The following is a 14,037-nucleotide window of genomic DNA, read 5'->3' on the forward strand; positions in this document are numbered from 1 at the left end:
GCAGATACACAGAAAATAAAATTTTAAATGACTACTGTTTTGCTAAATTGACTCCCCTCCCCAAATCTGTTTATAATGACTTAATAGGCACGAGGTTTGTTTTGCTACGTATTGCAGAAGTATGAGCACAGTTTAGCACTGTGACTGCTGAACAATCCATTATACTTCATGATGAAAGTTTGTGGAAAGGTAGTTTATGGTGATATCCAATAGCCCATACCTACTACTACAAACTGCTGGGGACCTGTCCTAGCTCTTGTGATGGCAGGCCCATTAGAAATGCTTACTTCATCCTTCAAATCCCTCCTGCTGAGAGGCCTACAAAAAAACTCAACAAGAGTTAAGTAGGTGGTGTGAGGGGAGTGCTGTTCATTACCCAGATCATAATCATCTCCCTGTTACCTTGTGCTCCCCTCAACATGTTCGATGTATTCACCTGTTGTCACTTGCCTTATACATAGATTGTAAGTTCTTTGGGGCAGGGACTGTGTTTTTGTTCAGTTTGTACAGTGCCTAGCACAATGGTGCTGGGGCCACTAGGTGCTTCCGCAATACACGTAAGAATAAAATAGACAGGTTTTTTAAATATAAAGATTTTTAAAACCTAAGATTATCCAATCACTTTGATTTCTGCCAATTTGATCTCCCTTTAAACAATCTAGCCTTGCAGCAGTCAGAGTAAGGCCATTGGCTGGTCAGTGCAGGTTGGTGTATGCAAGTCTTTACACTCCCTGCTGGAAATGAATCTATCAAGCAGAAACTGATATTGCTACCTGCTTTGATGATGGTTGTTGGCTCTCCACCATGCAAACTGGCTCTACTGATGGAAGGGCCACTGATCTCCGTCCAGTAAACCATCTTGTCCATGCAGTCATACGCAACTCCAATAACAACACTGTCCTGTAAGTCAACAAGTGAATAATTACAGCCTCATACTAAATAACAGTTCTAAAGCTAGAAAGAATGGCTTAGGGGGTCTAAGCATCAGGCTCTACGCAGGGCCAGAGTTAAGAATAAGGGCCCAGCAGGCAAACGAACAGAGGGGCCCTGATGGGGGTCAGGTCATGGAGGAGAGCTATAGAGGCAGGTGGAAGGTGGGTGGCCAGGAGGAGCAGAGTTACAGCAGTTGGAGAAGTAGTTAGTGCAAGTGAGAAGTTGCTGCACCCCCACCCCCACTGCAGTCTGGCCAGAGGATCCCTCTTCACTCATCTAAAAAAGGAAATAATTGTGATCCTTCCATCTCATGACAGTCATCCTGACTCCACAAATCTAGGCTGGACTGGCAGGCACAGGCATTCTGGGAATTATCTTTGCAGTAGCCCACAAAACTTTTAATCAAAACTCCTTTAATTAATCAGGCCTTTAATTAATCATTTCCAATTCTGTTACATACACAGAGACCTACTGAGAGTTAGTGCTGAATTTTGTGGATAGTTCCAATAGCCTCCTTTGCAATGACTGATGCAGTCTCTTTGCCTTTTACTTATTTTCTCCTTTTCCTCCTTCGCCATTTTATTTTTCTTTCAAGAATCCTCATATTTCCCTCCACACTTTTCAGTGTTTTTCCTTCATATTAATTTTTCCTCATCTCCCTCTTTCCCACATTCTTTCATGAGTACCTCTTTCCTGTCACTCTTTGTTTTTCTCTCATCTTCCTCCTTACTCTTTCCTTAACTTCTCTTTTCTTTCTAACTGTCCCATCTTTCTTTCCTTCCATTACCTTAAATTTTCTCCCTTCTATCATGTCCAGTACCTACTCACACCCATCACACACTCTGCCACTAGATTCTAGAACACCCAGCCACCAATATACTCATTCACCCAACCACATTTCATCCACCCATCATTCACACCTTCTCTCCCCAACATACCTATGCACCCACTTCTCCCTGGATGTAACCACCACCACCACCATCACCCCTGTCCATCATGCACCCACACTGTACTGTGGGTGCCTCCCACACTCCCATGCGCCAACTCCTCACCCTGTCTACTAGACACATACACACCATGAATCCATTCCTCACTCATTCAAGTGCTAGGGCCCTCTCGTGGTGTCCCCACAATCTACTCTCCCAATGCTGGGGCTCTCAGGCAGCTCTTATACAGAGTCTGTTCTCTTCCTCCTGTACCCTACATTCCTTTAATGTGTGGTATGCAACGTTTAGTTGCTGCCTGCCACTAACCCACATACCCTAGGTGGCTGCATTTCATTGTTGCTTGTGCATGTAGTTTGTGAACCGCTTTGTATGAATGGTACTATATTGAAATATAATTTATTAAATTAAAACTGTTAAATTAAATTAAATTATTTTTTTTAATACATGAACTATTCTTATTTAAAATAAACTACAACATTTCCTCTTCCTGAGAAAGTCAGTGGACAATCAGAAAAGATTTAAGACTCTTTAAGACTTGCAAAAGAAAGCAGAACCTAAAGAGCACACATTTAGATTTAAAAAATCCTTATTATAGCAATTGGATGGGACTTTTAGTCTGACACTCCTCATTTTGTACAGATTCCTGAGTCTGTCTCTTGTGATGCCTTCGTAAGATAAGATTCTGGCAGAATGGAAGAGTACAGAGAGTCCAGCAACCCCTTAACAAGGCATTTCAAAAACATCCATTAAAACGAGATTTATTTATGCATGGTGTTCTTGACCATGCGTTCAGGCAATAGGTCGCAGGGTGATCAGAGTGTTTGAGTTTTGCAACATGCTGTTTCTGCTTGACATTTACACAAATCTCTCTATAATTTAGAAACTGGGATAAAAAAAACCCAGCTATTGTCAGTATAAGGGAAAGAGGTCGGAAAAGTTTAATTAATGATTAAACTAAGAGTTAATCTTATCTATGAAGATTTTCACTGGAGTTTCTCTTTTAAATTATTTTATTCAGACCAGACAGAAGGAGCCACCAGGAATTTCCAGTTCTGCTTATACATCAACCTGACTGCCCAAGTTTGTACTGGGGCTGATATACAACATCAATTTATTATTGTATGGAATCTTCATACAATAGACAATGGACCCAATTCTACTCTTACATCAGGGCAATCCTACTGACATTACTCACTGAGTTGCACCAGTGTAACTGAGATCAGTATTTGGCCTACAAAGAATACCCAAGAAATACAAAAGTACAACAGTTACAACACCTGGTTCTGGTAGCCACTCTATAACGGGGGCTGGGACAAAAGGGGTAATGCCAAGTGTCAGGAAGAACAAATGAACATGCTGAAGTTGGGTAGCTCAAGGAATCAGATCATATCATTTAACAGAGTTAAGAACAGTGGTGGGCAACCTGCGACCCATGGGCTGCATGCAGCCCGTCAGGGTAATAATTGACACGTCAGATGTCAGACTTGTCTGTCCCCTCTCCAGGTCTGGTCCCTGTGGGTGATAAATCCTTTCCCCACATTCTTTCCCACTGTTTGGAAAAAGCCTCTTCTTATCAAATGACTCCCTGATGCTTTTCAAATCCCATCCTCTTTTCCATGGCCTGTAACTCTTAACCAGTGGTGGGCAACCTGCGGCCCATAGGCTGCATGTGGCCCATCAGGGTAATATGCTGATGGGCCACCAGACAGTTTGTTTACATTTGCACAGCCGCCCACAGCTCCCAGTGGCTGCGGTTCGCCGTTCCCAGCCAATGGGAGCTGCGGGAGTGGCGCAGGCCACAGTGACATGCTGGCCTCTGCTTCCTGCAGCTCCCATTGGCTGGGAACAGTGAATCACGGGCATTGGGAGCTGCGGGCGGCCATGCAAATGTAAACAAACTGTCTGGTGGCCCAACAGCAGATTACCCTGACGGGCCGCGTGCAGCCTACGGGCCACAGGTTGCCCACCACTGGTTAAGAGTTACAGGCCATGGAAAAGAGGATGGGATTTGAAAAGCATCAGGGAGTCATTTGATAAGAAGAGGCTTTTTCCAAACAGTGGGAAAGAATGTGGGGAAAGGATTTACCACCCACAGGGACCAGACCTGGCGAAGGGACAAACAAGTTTGACATCTGAAGTGATTAGGGAACTGACTGGAGAACAGGGTGAGATTCAGACAGATGACAGGAGGAGAAAAGACAGAAACTCACTGGAAGACCTTTAAGAATAATATGGTGTTTTATACTGGAGGCTGCAGTGGACAGGAAGCCAATGAAAGCCATGAGTCTGGGGGTGAGGTGTTCCCACACACAAGCTATAAGAGGTTTTTTGGACATAAAAGGAACACAAGATTTATTCATGATGAAAAGCTAAAATGCTCTGTGAACCTTTCCTTTAGTGAAAATAACTCGTTCTGTAGCCACAGGATTCTTTATTACTGATATAAATAATTTCAATAAGAGTGAGAGGATACCAAATTTGTGTGGAGCACAGGTAAATTTGGGACTAAAATGAGTAAGTCCTTCAATGTAAGGGAGATTTGAGAGGGTTTCCTCTGTACACAAGGTCCATAATCTATCTCTTCAGTGACCAAGAGGACATTTTCTCCCTAAGCACCAGTGGCTATAGGAGGTACAATAGATACTCACTGGAACATGCAGTAAAGCTTTTGCATCAGTTTTCTTCATATTATTTTCCACCAGTGGGACGTGTTCAATCTTCCCACTTTGGGCAAAGAGTAAGTGTGTTCCTGGGGGCAGAGGAATTGAATCTGGTCGAACAGAGGGCCCAATAACAACAGGAGGAGCAGATGTGCTCAGACCTTGGTGACAGATGACGAAAAGCAGACGAAAAACTCAGTTCATGTAAATACAACAAAGCAAGCCATTATCTTCAGTGCATAATTACAGACATCTTAGAAAGAAATAGCACTATAAATGGATAGTAACAAGAAAGGTAGTACAACAGATATTATACAGCTTCTGAATTTTTCTTGCACACGGTGCTGCGACCGAGTGCGTTATAGCTAAGGCTGCGAGTGGGTCACGGAGATCATGGATTCTATGACTTTCTGTGACTTCTGCAGTGGCCGGTGCGCCTGGCTCAGGGGCAGCTCAGACAGCTCCTGCGCCAGTCGTACTGGCAGCTGCTGGGGAAGTCTGGGGCAACCGCGCACCCACCAGCAGCAGAGTTTCGGTGTGGGAGGGGGCAGAGGCATGGGATGCGGGGAGGTGGGCTCTGGGTGGCACTTACCTGGGGGGCTCGCTGGAAGCGGTGACATCCCCTTCGCTCAGCTGCTAGGTGGAGGCTTGGCCAGGCAGCTCTGCGCGCTGCCTCCACCCAGAGCGCTGGCTTCGTAGCTCCCATTGGCCAGGAACTGCAGCCAATGGGAACTGCAGGGGCAGTGCCTGCATGCTGTTGCCCTCCTCAATCCTCCCCACCAGCACCTGGGCTGCCCTCCCCGCACCAAGTTTTAGTCAGGGGTATTTTTAGTAAAAGTCACAGACAGGTGACTGGCTGTGAATTTTTGTTTAGTGCCTGTGAGCTGTCCATGACTTTTACTAAAAATACCCTAACTAAACCTTTACTAAAACATAGCCTTAATTATAGCCCCTCAAGGGGTTTAGCAACGGGCATGGTCCCACTGAGATAGCACAACTCTGCAATACTCCAGGGCAGCGCTGCACCTACACAGTATACCAGAATCCATTAAAAATAGATGCTGCAACAATTTAAGAGATACCCACAGAAGAGACAAATCCTTGAGTAACTTACATGGGGGTCGGATTCCTGGTCCAGTTCTGGTGCCATCAATCTCATTACCATCCCTATTCACACACCAACAATACCCAGTGTTAGAATGGCATTGAATTGGTTGGTAATTCCCGTGCTCATCACACTGAGGAACAAAGTGACCAATAGGTCTGGGCATTTGTGAGTAGGAAGAGTCCCTGCTAGCCAAAGCTTGTTCTTGTTCATGCTGACATTTAGTCTTCTCCAGTTCTGCAAAAAAATAAAGCAATGGATATTTTATTTTATACATCTGACCAGCTACAGGATCATAGTGCAGCAGACTATGATGAAACTATTCCAGACTCCAGCCTTTAAAGAAAGTTTTTACTATTACAAGTCCTGATGTCATATCTGAAAAGATAATGTGTAGTTACTTCAATGATAACCTGCCCAAATGGAAGTGTGGCACATTTGTCTCAAAACATATTTCACAGTCAGCGTTAAAAATGTAACTTCGTATAGTTTGAGATTATGAGCAAATGCTAGATTTTAATACGTTATGTGTTCAGATAACAACATCCACTAACAAGAATCATTCTGCCTGTCCATTGTGACCTAGAATGGAACTTCACTCCTCCAGGAGGAGGCAGCATAATGTGTAATCAATTTGCAACACCACCTCACCCCAAGAATTGTGGCTAACTAGCTATGCCATACTGTAGATGTAATTTTGTTTTGCAGCTCTAAAGGCCTAGTCTCCCTTCAGATCCACAAGAGCAAGTCCATGATAAGCAGCAGAAATTACAAGTTCTCTGCAAAAAGAAAAGGAATACTTGTGGCACCTTAGAGACTAACCAATTTATTTGAGCACAAGCTTTCACAAGCTACAGCTCACCTCATCGGATGCATACGATGAGGTGAGCTGTAGCTCGCGAAAGCTTATGCTCAAATAAATTGGTTAGTCTCTAAGATGCCACAAGTCCTCCTTTTCTTTTTGCGAATACAGACTAACACGGCTGTTACTCTGAAAGTTCTCTGCAGAAGCCAAAAAGTGCAGTGCCTCCTTATGGCTTTATGTCACAAGCAGGGCAACATCCCTCTGGTATCTGCAAAGAGAAGTGTGGTCTGGTCCAAAAGGGGGGGGAACACAAACAAAGTCGGGGGGGGGGGGGAATCATAGGACTAGATTCTACTGTCTTGTAAATGTGTTGAAAAGAAGGGCATATCAGGCAGAACAGATACACCAGTCTAGAAACTGATGACATGCAGCAGCCCCACCACCTGTGGAGATCTGTTAATAAAGAGGTCACAAAGGAACCATTAGCGTTCTATATGCTCAGGAGGGTTGGACACAGTCCTCTGAAGAACAGGTTTTCCTAAGACGTCACAAAATCAGTTTATGAAAAATATACTGTAATCAGATACCTCATGCAACAGGGAATAGTAGCATGAGCGGAACACTAACTTTTCCTTTGACTTGCCTTTCAGCATAAACAAACTCAAAACGTACAGACAAATGACTTCTTATGTCTCCAGACACAACTGACTGGATTAGTTTTATCTTACTTTTGGGGGTCCCTGCAGCGTTTGGGAGGGAAGAGATAGAGATCAGTTGTGACTGCACATCCCCTGCCTCCTTTCTCAGCCTGCAGAACCAGTTCTCCAACCAGCCAGCAACAATCACTCTGAACTGTTTGATGACAAGGTTTAACATCACCACTTTCATTTATTTGTTTGTGTTTTACACCACACAACAGCCTGGTAGGGAACAATGACCAGTATCAGCAGTACACCCCTGCGAAGCCACTCAGAGTAGACCAGGCTCTGCAGATGACACCGCTTATTCATATGGTTTTACAGTCACACAGATACAAACCTTAGATTTTTTTAAAATTTATTTAAACCAGTTATGCAAGGACAGGCTTGGGACATGTCTCAGACACCTGGACACAATTAAAATCGGGAAATGCAAATGTCTTGAGAACAGTTCAGCGTCTCTAAACAAATGAAATATTTGGCCTCAGCTCTGACGTGGGTGGTGAAGTACATTGAGACAAGGGAGACCACACATTTTTAAGGAACACTACAGAGCTAATATTCTGTGTGTGTTTGAAATGATTATCTTCCCAGCAACGCACTCTAAAAAAGCAGGGAATGCAGTAAAGCAGGGAATGCAGTAATTGGCTTCTTTGCCCAAACCGTTTGCTTTTTTAAGAGGTCACGTTCTGTGTATAGCATTCTCCCGTGAAAGCTGAGGGTGTACAGCAGCGGGAGCCCAGCCACGTTTTTCTACTGTTCAAGGGTTTTAAAAGGAAACTATTATCCATCCAAATTATCTTTGTGAGAAGGCATCAGCCCCTCCCTCCTCCAAAAATGAATATGAATCCTAGAGGTTGGCCTTTGCTCCTCTCTGCCCCAAGAATTAATCATCAAATAATGTAATAGCCTCAGTCACGACTGAATTTCTAACAAAACTAAACCAGCAGTTATTTTATTAACAACTTAAATTTCTAAATCTAAATCAAGAGAATGAATACATTTTTAAAAGGAGTTAGCTATTACGTATTATAGAAAGGAATGAATGCACTCCAATTGTAATCTGGTTGTTACATAAAACACGGTCTTACTACAGCTAAATAGAATGTCACAAGAATCTTGGAGTTCACATATGTATATGAACTTAGTTACATAGATACTTTCCACGCCGATTATAGGAATGTCAAAAACGAGATGGCAAAATCCACAGCAAAATAGTAAATTGCAAGTTACTCATGACTACCAATTTAGGTCTCAATCCTGCAAATATTTATACATGTGCTCAACTTTACTTAAGCAAGCACACACATAACTGTTTGCAGGATTAGGGCCTTAGGCCAATATTGCAATCAGAGCCATGTGGGCAGACTCTGAAACTCTATACAGTCACAAAGCTCTGCTCATGTGGATCCAATTGAAGGACTGAGGCCTTAATTTTGACAATTCCTTTCCAATAGCTAGTTAAGAATAATATAGATGTTAAGAATGAAAGTTTCCAAAACACATTCCCAGTGTTCTCCTGAACTGAAGCCATAGTCAACAGATAAGAGTTTACGAAAATATTTATAGGAAAAGAGAATCTCAAGCAAAATAATTTCACTATCACCGCATAGACAGGAAGCTATAGTAAAGATACCTCCTTTCATAACCATAGCAGTTCACCTTGCAGTTTTGTTAAGTCTCCCCAACACAAACACAAAAACACATGCTTTACTTGCTATTGCAATCCTACGGACCAATCTTGCAAACATTTATTTATGCAATTAGTCCCAATAAAGTCAGTGGGATTACTCACATAAGTAAGAGCTTGTTGGATCAGACATCTAGTTTCCAGACTCTGGAGCCCAGGGCTTTTTTAAACTTTGAAATTCTTAGCCTATATTTATAAAGATACAGAAGACAGCTAAACAACCAAATCCCACTGCTTTTCAATGAGAGTTGGGTGCTTAGCTGCCCTTTGTGCCTTTGAAAATCATCATCTTACTCATTTGTGCTAGATGCTTATATGTATGAATTTGTGGTAAGCTTTCAGTTCCATCCAACTGTCTATAGGTTACCTTGAGATCTATTCTTTCATTCTTGTAAACAGCCTACTTTAGATAAATATTTGTATTTAAAATCTGTGAACAGAAATAAGATCATCATCAGCATATCTGCATTCTATACTGAGCACACACATTTATTTTGGATAGTCTTTCAGCATTTTTTTTGGATAGTCTTTCACCCTTATTCTCATGCTTCAACTCATAATGCTTATTTTAGCTCATATTACAACATACACATAAAAGTTCATCAGCACCATCACCACCAACAAAAAAATGAAATCCTATCAACTATAACCACTTAGGTTTCAGAGTAGCAGCCGTGTTAGTCTGTATTCGCAAAAAGAAAAGGAGTACTAGTGGCACCTTAGAGACTAACCAATTTATTTGAGCATAAGCTTTTGTAAGCTACAGCTCACTTCATCGGATGCATGAAGTGGAAAATACAGTGGGGAGATTTATATACACACAGAACATGAAAAAATGGGTGTTATCATACACACTGTAAGGAGAGTGATCACTTAAGATGAGCTATTACCAGCAGGAGAGCCGGGGGGAGGGGGGGGGACAGGACAAAAGGTTAACACCCATTTTTTCATGTTCTGTGTGTATATAAATCTCCTCACTGTATTTTCCACTGAATGCAGCCGATGAAGTGAGCTGTAGCTCACGAAAGCTCATGCTCAAATAAATTGGTTAGTCTCTAAGGTGCCACAAGTACTCCTTTTCTTATAACCACTCAGTCACTTTGTTTTTACACTGCATTTCTTTCCCCTCTTTTGTTAGTTTGAATTGTAAGTAGGGCTGTCTATTAATCGCAATTAACTCACATGATTAACTCAAAAAAATTAATTGCAATTAAAAAATTAATCATGTCTAATTGCAGTTTTAATTACACTGTTAAACAACAGAATTCCAATTGAAATTTATTAAATATTTTTGGATTTTTTCTACGTTTTCAAATATATTGATTTCAATTACAATACAGTATAAAAGTAGACTTTATATTGTTAATTTATATTGTTTATTTTTTATTACACTTTATATTGTTATTTTTTATTACAACTATTTGCACTGTAAAAATGGCAAACAAAAGAAACAGTATTTTTCAGTTCACCTCATACAAGTACCATAGTGCAATCTCTTTATTGTGAAAGTGCAACTTACAAATGTAATTTTTTTGTTCCATAACTGCACTCAAAAACAAAACAATGTAAAACTTCAGAGTCTACAAGTCAACTCAGTCCTACTTCTTGTTCAGCCAATTGCTAAGACAAACAGGTTTGTTTACATGTATGGGCGATAATGCTGCCTGCTTCTTATTTACCATGTCACCTGAAAGTTAGAACAGGCATTTGCATTGCACTTTTGTAGCCGGCATTGCAAGGTATTTACGTGCCAGATATGCTAAACACTCGTATTCCCCTTCATGCTTTGACCACCATTCCAGAGGACATGCTTCCATGCTGATGATGCTCATTAAAAAAATAATGCATTAATTAAATTTGTGACTGAACTCCTTGGGGGAGAATTGTATGTCTCCTACTCTGTTTTATCTGCATTCTGCCATATATTTCATGTTATAGCAGTCTTGGGTGATGACTGAGCCCGTGTTGTTCATTTTAAGAACCTTTCACTGCAGATTTGATAAAAAGCATAGAAGGTACCAATGTGAGACTTCTAAAGATAGCTACAGCACTCAACCTGAGGTTAAGAATCTGAAGTGCCTTTCAAAATCTGAGAGGTGTAAGGCATGCTTTGAGAAGTTTTAAAAGAGCAACACTCCAATGCGGAAACTACAGAACTCGAACCATCAAAAAAGAAAATCAACCTTCTGCTAGTGGCATCTGACTCAGATGATGAGAATTAAAACGCATTGGTCCACACTGCTTTGGATGGTTATCGAGCAGAATCCGTCATTAGCATGGATGCATGTCCTCTGGAATGGTGGTTGGAACATGAAGGGACATATGAATCTTTAATGCATCTGGCACATAAATATCTTGCAACGCCGGCTATAACAGTGCCATGCGAATACCTGTTCTCACTTTCAGGTGATATTGGGAAGGAAGCAGGAAGCATTTCTCCTGAAAATGTAAACAAACTTGTTTGTCTGAGCGATTGGCTGAACAAGAAGTAGGACTGAGTAGACTTGTAGGCTCTAAAGTTTTACATTGTTTTATTTCTGAATGCAGGGTTTTTTTGTACATAATTCTACATTTGTAAGTTCAACTTTCATGATTAAGAGATTGCACTACAGTACTTGTAATGGGGGAATTGAAAAATACTATTACTTATGTTTTTTACAGCGCCAATATTGGTAATAAAATAAATATAAAGTGAGCACTGTACACTTTGTATTCTGTGTTGTAATTGTAGTCAATATATTTGAAAATGTAGAAAATATCCAAAACTATTTAAATAAATGTCATTCTATTATTGTTTAACAGTATGATTAATCGTGCAATTAATTTTTTTAATCGTGTGACAGTCCTAACTGTAAGCTCTTTGGGGCCTGGACCTGGTCTCCTTTCATATATGTAAGTAGAGGGGCATGCCACTGGCACTACATAAGATGTAACATTTAAAATTTTCACCATTATTCTAAAGAATTACACTATTGGTTATTAAACATCTACACAGGGTCATACATTTACCCATTGCTTTAGACACAAGGCTTGATTTTGCAAGCCCTACCACATGTTAATCCTTATGTGAGGAGTCTCATTACCTGCAAAGAAGCTTTTTGCTAGTAAGAGCTTGCAGGATCAGGCTCATACAATAGATAAGACACAGTTCCACATTGTGACACAGAGGCCCATTTGTGCAGCAACACATCAGAACTGACATACTCACTACACCTCACACAGTGGTGTCATATTTAGGGCCCTACCAAATTCACATCCATGAAAAAAGCATCACGGACCATGAAATCTGGTCTCCCACCGGTGAAATCTGTTTTTGTGTGTGCTTTTACCATATATTATACAGATTTCATGGGGGAGATCAAGGTTTCTCAAATTGGGGGTCCTGACCCAAAAGCGAGTTGCAGAGGGGTTGCAAGGTTATTTTAGGGGGGGTCATGCTATTGCCACTCTTACTTTTGTGCTGCCTTCAGAGCTGCCATCCTTACTTCTGCACTGCTGATGGCGGTGGCTCTGCCTTCAGACCTGGTCCCCCGGCTAACAACCACCGCTCTCCAACTGCCCAGCTCTGAAGTCAGCGCCCCTGCCAGGAGCAGTGCAGAAGTAAGGGTAGCAGTCCTGCAACCCCCCCTACAGGAACCTTGCGATCCCCCACTGCTCCTTTTTGGGTCAGGGCCCCTACAATTACAACACCATGAAATTTCATATTTAAATAGCTGAAATCATTAAATTTACAATTTTTAAAATCCTCTGACCGTGAACTTGACCAAAATGGACCGGGATTTTGGTAGGGCCCTAGTCATGATATATACACAAGAGGTGTCAAGTAATATATCATTGGAAAACTAGTAACTCGCTGATCACTAATATTCTTCCATGATGTATGTATCGGGTATATACCAAGAGTTATGGATATGTGCTAGAATTATGTTCTTAAAGCAATTCATAAACCCACCCAGTCTGCCCTAGATAATGGAATGTGTATTTGCTTGGCTGATCAACCTGGTCTGGCAGAGACACTGAAGGCACATTTACTTATAAAATACATAAAGCTATCAAGCTAACAAGTTGGGGAGAAGATATCATGGTGTCTACATTCCAGCAGGAGAAAAAAAAGCTTTATCTGGGCTACAGAGTCAGGCAGTCTGAACCTCAAATGATAAGCAAATAAATCAACTGATTGTATGTATAACACATTCCTGTATTATAAAAGTGTATCAAGTAAGTTCTTTTATAAAAGCCTGTGACCTAAACTCTTGGGTGTAGCAAGTTCCAGAATAGCATGCTACCTGATTTGGGACCTGTCTCCCGATGTGCTCCACTTACGTTTCATTCCATCTTTGTTTCTAACAGTCTCTATAAGGTTGAAAGTATGGACACTGTAGGATTGTAAATATGAACACAGGAAACCATTTTACTATACTATACTATATTTATTCTACACAAAAGAATAAATGGACACAAATCAGACATCAAGAATTATAACATTCAAAAACCAGTCAGGGAACACTTCCACCTCCCTGGACACTCAACAATAGACTTAACAGTGGCAATTCTTAAAAACTTCAAAAACAGACTCCAATGAGAAACTGCAGAACTGGAATTAATTTGCAAACTGGACACCATCAAATTAGGCCTGAATAAAGACTGGGAGTGAATGAGTCACTACAAGAACTAAAAACTAATTTCCCCCTACTGTTACTCACACCTTCTTGTCAACTGTTTGAAATGAGCCACCCTGATTACCACTACAAAAGTGATTTTTCGTCCTGTTGATAATAGCCCACGTCAATTGAATTTTCTCGACCTCCGACTTGGTAAGGCAACTCCCATCTTTTCATGTACTGTTATATATATTTTCCTACTGCATTTTCCACTCCATACATCTGATAAAGTGGGTTTTAGCCCACAAAACCATCTGCCCAAATACATTTGTTAGTCTCTAAGGTGCCACTAGTACTCCTCGTTGTTTTTGGTTTTGGATTTTACTATACTTATTCTTATACTTATGTCTACAGTGACCAGCTGTCCTGATTTTATAGGGACAGTCCCTATATTTGGGGCTTTGTCTTATATAGGCGCCTATTACCCCCCACTGCGTCCTGATTTTTCACATTTGCTGTCTGATAACCCTACTTATGTCACTGATTTTTCTAGAATTTCAATTATATTTGTATATGTTAACTAAAGTTCAAAAAAAAT

The 14,037-nt window shown here is 41.1% G+C and overlaps 1 protein-coding gene across 1 annotated transcript in view; it reads right to left on the reverse strand.

Moving 5' to 3' along the window:
* Positions 1-14,037, reverse strand: part of NID1 (nidogen 1) — a 70,588-nt gene that overhangs the window by 16,358 nt on the left and 40,193 nt on the right. The window contains exons 13-15 of the mRNA XM_077812172.1: positions 5,655-5,882; positions 4,529-4,701; positions 774-900 (exon numbers count right to left, since the gene is read on the reverse strand). Coding sequence (XP_077668298.1) covers positions 774-900; positions 4,529-4,701; positions 5,655-5,882 — 528 coding nt within the window. The remainder of the gene's footprint in view (positions 1-773; positions 901-4,528; positions 4,702-5,654; positions 5,883-14,037) is intronic.

Source organism: Eretmochelys imbricata, chromosome 3 (genome assembly GCF_965152235.1).
Source record: "Eretmochelys imbricata isolate rEreImb1 chromosome 3, rEreImb1.hap1, whole genome shotgun sequence".
Taxonomy (NCBI): domain Eukaryota; kingdom Metazoa; phylum Chordata; order Testudines; family Cheloniidae; genus Eretmochelys; species Eretmochelys imbricata.